Here is a 6,893-nt window from a genome sequence, read left to right on the forward strand (position 1 = left end):
GCGTGGCCAAGCTGGCTGGGAGACGCTGCCCAGAGTGGCGGCCATGGTAGCCCCAGCCCAGGGCGGGGAGGGGGGCCACAGGCCTCCCCTCCTTGTTCCAGCCCGCGATGGAGCGGGACGCGCTTTGCCATTGCCAGCACGAGCCGGAGGTGCCGGGTTGGGAGAGAAATGCATCCCCACCGTGTCCTTTTCCGGTACCGGAACCCCGGCGCCCCTGAGCAGAGTGGTACGCGGGTGGCCAGCCCAGCAACCAGCGACGTCACAAAGACTCGCGGGCCGGATGGAACAAGAAGGACGCCTCTTCCCCTGGGGAACGCCCATCGCTCGACCTGCTTCGCCTTCTCAGAAAGTTTAACCCTACCCACGACTCATAGCACTCACACACTGCCTTTCTACTCTCGCGAAGCTTTGAGGGAAAGCCCGAGCTCGCGCGCATGCGCACAGGAGGATCGCGCGCTGACGTGACTCAGAGGGGGCGGGTCACCTATAAAGAGCGCATGCGCGGCCTACATCGGCCCTTGTAAGTCGGCTCCTAGGCAGGATGGTGGGTATGAGTAGGGCCGGGTTTTCCCATCGCTCGGGTATTACCGCCATCCGCATCCCCGCCGCCCTGCCACCGCCCTCGCCGTGCGGGGGGCCCTGGGGGAGGCGACGTGGGGGCTATTTGGGGGAGCGGGGCCGGGGTGAGGCTCCGAGACAAGATGGTGGGCATGAGGAGGGCCGCGTTTTGCCATCGCTCGGGCATCGCCGCCATCCGCATCCCCGCTGCCCTGTTTCCACCCCTCGCCGTGCCGGGGGCTCTGGGGGAGGCGACGCGGGGGTTATGTGGGCTGGGGGTGGCTGCGCGAGGCAGTGGGGCCTGGTGCGGCCTAACTTGCTACTGCGTTTCCCTGCGCAGAGCGCGGCGGAGCTGATCCCTGCCACTGCCCAAGTCAAGTCCACGGGCTTCTTGGTATCTAAGAACTTAAATATTAGGATATTAGTTATTAGGATTTCCTAATATCTAACCTTAACCTGCCTTGCTGTAACTAGGCTGCAGCTGCTGAATTTTTTTTTAGGGCCTTTTTGTTCTCTGCCAAGCTGAATGTTGCAGTCTTTTTCCCTCTGTGCAAAGTGGGAGAGTGGCTGAACTGCGTGCGGTTGTAAGGATCATGGTTGTTACGCCTGTGACAGTGCTTCAGATGCCCAGGTTGCAGAGTTGGGGGTCTCATGGATGTAAGCAGGGTGTGACCCTGCAGAACGTTTCTTTTGAGCCCTAAAAAGGGGTGCCTCAGCCTTTAAAAGCAGGAAGTTTGAACCCTATAAACAGTTGCAGGTCTAATGTGATGTGCATCATTTGTGGCCCCAAGATGCTTAACCCACAAGCCTTTCAAATTTAAGGGGATGAGATGACTCAGCAAGGTTGTGGAACTTCAGTTATGTTAAGTAGACAGCAATGGACTAGCAAAGTTTGTAATAGGTCATCATGTACCTCCCTTAAAGCAGTTAGAGCTGCTTATTGTGCTGTGTGAATACCAGCCTGGGTGGGGTTTTGATAGCTGTAATTCTCTGTAACCCAGCTTGACTCCTGGCTGTTGGGGTGCATGCACTAAGCTGCCAGGCAAGGGGAAAAGCCTTTTGGCAAATCAGTCCCATTTTGCCTCAAAGCATTTTGAGATGAAATTAGATGTAGCTACTTAATGCTGCTTTTTTTCAGTGAACTATATTGATCAGTGGGAATCATTACAAGAGGTCTGTTTGTCTATATATCCACAAGGGAAGGTTGCACCAGGGATATGCTTCAGATCTCTACAGTTGCTGTTAAGGAAAGGTATCCAAGTTATAGCTGTATTGGTCTAGAGGAAAAGGCAATCGGGACTTGTAGTAGCGATACCATATTTTATTAGACGAACAAGATTTTTTTGCAAAAAAAAATTCTTTAAGCTTTTTTTTTTTTTGTGCCCAAAAGCTTGCAATTAAAGTGTGTGTTTTTTTTTTTTTTTTGGTTTGGGGTTTTTTTTTTTTTTCTTTCAAAATTTTTTTTTTTCAAAAAAAAATTTTTTTAGTTTTTTTTTTTTTGGCCAAAAAGCTTGCAATTAAAGGGGTGTTTTTTTTTTTTTTCTTTCAAAATTTTTTTTTTTCAAAAAAAAATTTTTTTAGTTTTTTTTTTTTTGGCCAAAAAGCTTGCAATTAAAGGGGTGTTTTTTTTTTTTTTGTGGTTTGGTGTTTTTTTTTTTTTTGCTGCAAGAATCTTGTTTGTCTAATAAAATATATCATCTCTACTATGAGTCCTGATCATCTGTTAAGGAAAGGAACTTTGTGAAAGGAGCACCCTTGGTATTAGTGCAGTAGCTGCCTAAAAGGCAGCAAGAGAGATTGCATGACATGCAGTTAGGCCCATATTAGACAGTCAAGGAAAATGGGTATGATAAATGTCTCCTTTTCATTCCCTAGTCCCATCGCAAGTTCTCAGCTCCCAGACATGGATCTCTGGGCTTCCTGCCACGCAAGCGCAGTCGTAGACATCGGGGCAAAGTGAAGAGCTTTCCCAAGGATGACCCCACCAAACCTGTCCACCTCACTGCATTTCTTGGCTACAAGGCTGGCATGACCCACATTGTCCGGGAAGTTGACAGGCCTGGATCCAGTATGTATTTCTCTGGCCTAAGAAATACCTAACATAAGCTGTTTTACAGGTTTCCATTCTCTACTGAAGTGGTGGATTGAAATTTGGTTCCTCAGGTGTTTTGGGGGATAAGTCCCAGCCTGACTTGTAGTCCCTTGCTGTCCTTAGCATGGACTCATTGGCTCTTTTGTGGCTAGCTACAAAAGCCAGATCTCGCTGGCAGGTGCCCAGCTGGTGAAAATTCCCTGTTCTTTGGTAACTGCTGACCCTGGAATGTGCAGTGACTTTAAGAGGAGTCTGCTATTGATGGACTGTGCCATAACAGGCTGCATATGATGATCTCTTCTCGACGGGCGGACATAAAAAAAAAATTGCTTCTGGTGATTTTTTTTTGCTGATTGTCGAGTCCTGAATGTAGTTCTGTTATTGGTTATGGCACGGTTCATTTAGCTTGTCTTTCACACCCAGTCATTAGGTCAGCTCTGGGTTTCAGTGGAGCATCTGTGCACAGGTTATACCTCTGACATTTGTACAGGAGTTAAGCAAGTGCCCTTCCCTTTTGGAGAGGCTTTTATCCATTTTGGGTGCTAACTGATGCTGCATCTGTCTTCCACAGAGGTGAACAAGAAGGAAGTGGTAGAAGCAGTCACTGTAGTAGAGACTCCTCCCATGGTAATTGTGGGCATTGTGGGCTATGTGGAGACTCCTCGTGGCCTCCGTACCTTCAAGACCATCTTTGCTGAGCATATCAGTGATGAGTGCAAGCGTCGCTTCTACAGGAACTGGTAAGAATTGAGGAGGTGTACTCTTCATCAGACCTGTGGAGCCCCCACTCACTTTCATTTCTGAACTTGTAGGAGGAGTGTTAGGGCACTGTAGCTTCATTCGTGTGAATTGTTCACTTTATGGCTTCCACATCCGATTCTGAGCTGAAGGTTTAGTTTCTTCTGTAGTAAAATGCTGACTGCTCTGGTATAGTTGTAGGTTAATGTGTGCCACACTGTTCATAGTAAGGTTTGGAGAGGGAAATGCCCTGATAGGGGGCAGGTGTGAATGGACTACCTGTGGTAATCTCTTCTCAACTGTCTGGCATAAGGAAATTGCCTCTGATACATACTTGTTGCCGAGTCCTGAGCATAGTCCTGGCTTTTTGGAAAAGGGGCTGATTTTTTTTTTTGATTGCTCTAGCAAGAGCTGCAGGCATGTGTTTTAAGTAAGCTTGCATGCTGTGACTAAGGTTCCAGCAAGTCTTCCAGGTTCTTTAACTGTGAGTTTTAAGGAGGATTTTTTTTTCCTGGATCACATTACTGGATTTGTGTGCTGAGACAAGGCATCCAGGTGAATGCATTAATGATCTCTTGAGAATTACAGTGGTGTCGTCTTATGATGAGACAGTTTAGGGTTGGAGGTGACGGATTGCCAAGAATGAAGCCGGGCTAGAGCAGTTAAAAGGGTTGGGGGAGGATTGTTTTTATCAGCTGAAAAGTGACCAGTAAAATATTTACAAAATACTGTAAAGTTATGTTTTGTCCATATTAACATGCTTTGGATTAATTCATGGCAGCTCCACTCAGTTTTGGCAACCCTGCCTCTGTCTGACGAGCTCCAGGCTCCGCTTGCCAGTGGAAAAGATTCCTTAGAAGCTGGCAATGAGCCGAAACCAACTTGGGTGGCAGCTCCTTCCGCTCACCCCTCTTCCATGGGGGGATTGATGAAGGGCTGGACCAAACCCTCTTTCTGCTCTGCTCCTGAAGGCACAAGTCCAAGAAGAAGGCCTTCACCAAGTATTGTAAGAAGTGGCAGGATGAGGAGGGCAAAAAGCAGCTGGAGAAAGATTTCAGTAGCATGAAGAAATACTGCCAGGTTATCCGGGTCATAGCTCACACACAGGTGAGTGGACATGTCTACTCCCTAGAGCATGTGCAGGCACAGAGATATGGAGGGGACTTACGGGCACTGTGATCACACTGTGCTCAGTTTTCCTTGGATTTCTCCTTCCTAGTCTGCTGCTCACTATTATATTTGGCCCTCCACACCTGTACAGACGCACAAATTCACTGCTTACACAGGTATGGGAACTGAATTTGGACTGTTTGAGGGTTTGTATATGAGAGTTGGGATTGGAAAGTCTAGGGCTTTAACCTGTTTTGGTTACCACTTCTGGGTTCTTTTAATCACATTTGAAAATGTATAAATAGTTTTGGATTTCTTTGTATTCTGGCCGTGAAATTCTCTAGTCCTTCTGGGAAATCTATCAAACTGAATGGCCACTACAGCCAACTATGCAAACATAATGTTTCCCTTCAGAGCCCATTAAATGCTGCGGTTAATCATCCAGAGCAGGGTCACTGATGAGGATTGTGAAGCGCTCTATTGGAGCACTTAACCGGACCCCTACATGCCTGGGAACTGTAACTGGATTCCCTGGATGGCAGCAAATGGAACACGTCTTGTTGCGGTGAAACTAAACACTTCAGAGTTGGTGTTTTGTGGACAGCAAAGATGGAGATGTAGCTCCTGTTTGCATGTTTCATACCCTTTATACCAGATAGAAGAAAGCGTGAGGATTGTAACTGATTGGAACAGCAGGTACTCTTGTTTGACTACAGTCTGAGGACAGTGGGAAGCACCTGATATTGTTGCATTCCTTTTCATTTGTTTTTATGCCAGATGGTCAGACTTGGGAAACAGTCCTCTAAGGCAAACAGATGATGCAGTGCTTTTGTCTTTGGTTACAGAAAATCTAGTATTGTCTTTGGGAAGAGGTGTTGAGATTCAAATTCCCTCCCGATCTGTCTTCCAGATGCGCTTGCTTCCCCTGCGACAGAAGAAGTCTCACCTCATGGAGATCCAAGTGAATGGTGGCAGTGTTGCTGAGAAAGTGGACTGGGCTCGAGAGAAGCTAGAACAGCAGGTGCCAGTGTCAACTGTTTTTGGCCAAGATGAGATGATAGATGTCATTGGTGTCACCAAGGGAAAAGGGTACAAAGGTAAACTGAATAGCTGTCTCTTGGATGTTACCAGAATCTGGATTGTAGTGAAGAGAAGATTGTAGTTCAGTGTGGCCTCTTGGTCTCCCCTTGTATGCACAGGGGCCAGCAAGGCATCCCATTGTCAGCGTTGCTGTCACTTGTTCTGTGATGAGGTCATGGAATACACGCTGGCCACAGCGTCTGATACCTATGAGGATTCATTCCATGCTGCCTTCCTTCTGAGAACAGTGCCTGAGTGGATGGTTGGGGAAGTTGGTTAACTCTTTGTGGGTCTTCAGCATATGTGTCTAACCCCTGAAATCTTGGCTTGGGGTTCTTTGAACATACAGTTCTTGAACAGCTGCCCTAAAGGATGTGGATGGTCTAGTATCCAGGCTAATTACAAACACCCTATAATGGGCAGAGTACAATGCAGAGCTGTATCATTAGTCAAGAGGGCCCTGACATTCTGTTGACTTTTTCCAGGTGTCACTAGCCGTTGGCACACCAAAAAGCTGCCCCGCAAGACTCACAGGGGTCTGCGCAAGGTAGCCTGTATTGGCGCTTGGCATCCCGCTCGTGTAGCTTTCTCCGTGGCCAGAGCTGGCCAGAAGGGATACCACCACCGTACCGAAATCAATAAGAAGGTAAGACTCTCTGAGCATTTGAGGTGCCTTGGAGAATAGCCCTGTTGCTGCAGTGGCTGGTTGGGCTTACTGCACAGGATGTTGCTCTGGCTCTTTAGCATGGGTGCATTCCTGGGCCAGCAGCTTGTATTTGCAAGTGCTAGATGGTCCTGTGCTGCTGGGGACACAGTGCTAGAAGGGACCAGACTGATAGTTTTGTGCAGCATGCTGTAAAGCAGTGGAGAAAATTTTAATGTTGCTTGGGAAATAAATATTTGGGATTTCTTCTGGGTCAATAGCGTGTCCTATCGTAGTTCAACCTACAGTGGCTTTATGAGACCCTAAAACTATGGCTATCTGTGAGAAGCACCAGCATTATCTCTTAGCCCCCTTCAAGTAGAATTCTCCTTTCTTTCATTTTAGATCTACAAGATTGGCCAGGGTTACCAGATCAAGGATGGCAAGCTGATCAAAAACAATGCATCAACTGATTATGATTTGTCTGACAAGAGCATTAACCCTCTGGTGAGTTTTTTCCAGCTGTTGGAAGATTGGGATGTGGCCTCATCAGTGCTAAATAGATGGGAAGAATTACTTACCTCAATTTGTTCATAATACTCCTACTAATGCAGCCCAGTATGCCATTAACCTTCCTGACAACAAGGGCACATTGTTGGCTTATATTCAGCT

General features: G+C 47.2%; 1 protein-coding gene across 2 annotated transcripts in view; it reads left to right on the forward strand.

The window, feature by feature from the left end:
* Positions 1–525: 525 nt before the first annotated feature.
* Positions 526–6,893, forward strand: part of RPL3 (ribosomal protein L3) — a 13,969-nt gene continuing 7,601 nt past the window's right edge. The window contains exons 1-7 of one of the 2 annotated variants that reach the window (XM_019515170.1): positions 526–544; positions 2,434–2,626; positions 3,222–3,390; positions 4,360–4,495; positions 5,409–5,595; positions 6,064–6,224; positions 6,627–6,728. In XM_019515170.1, coding sequence (XP_019370715.1) covers positions 542–544; positions 2,434–2,626; positions 3,222–3,390; positions 4,360–4,495; positions 5,409–5,595; positions 6,064–6,224; positions 6,627–6,728 — 951 coding nt within the window. In that variant the 5' untranslated portion in view covers positions 526–541. Of the gene's footprint in view, positions 545–592; positions 705–2,433; positions 2,627–3,221; positions 3,391–4,359; positions 4,496–5,408; positions 5,596–6,063; positions 6,225–6,626; positions 6,729–6,893 lie in introns of those variants that run through there. The other variant, XM_019515171.1, reaches the window with a different exon arrangement.

The sequence above is a fragment of the Gavialis gangeticus genome, unplaced genomic scaffold (genome assembly GCF_001723915.1).
Source record: "Gavialis gangeticus isolate Ggan-Ray unplaced genomic scaffold, GavGan_comp1, whole genome shotgun sequence".
In the NCBI taxonomy this organism is placed as follows: domain Eukaryota; kingdom Metazoa; phylum Chordata; order Crocodylia; family Gavialidae; genus Gavialis; species Gavialis gangeticus.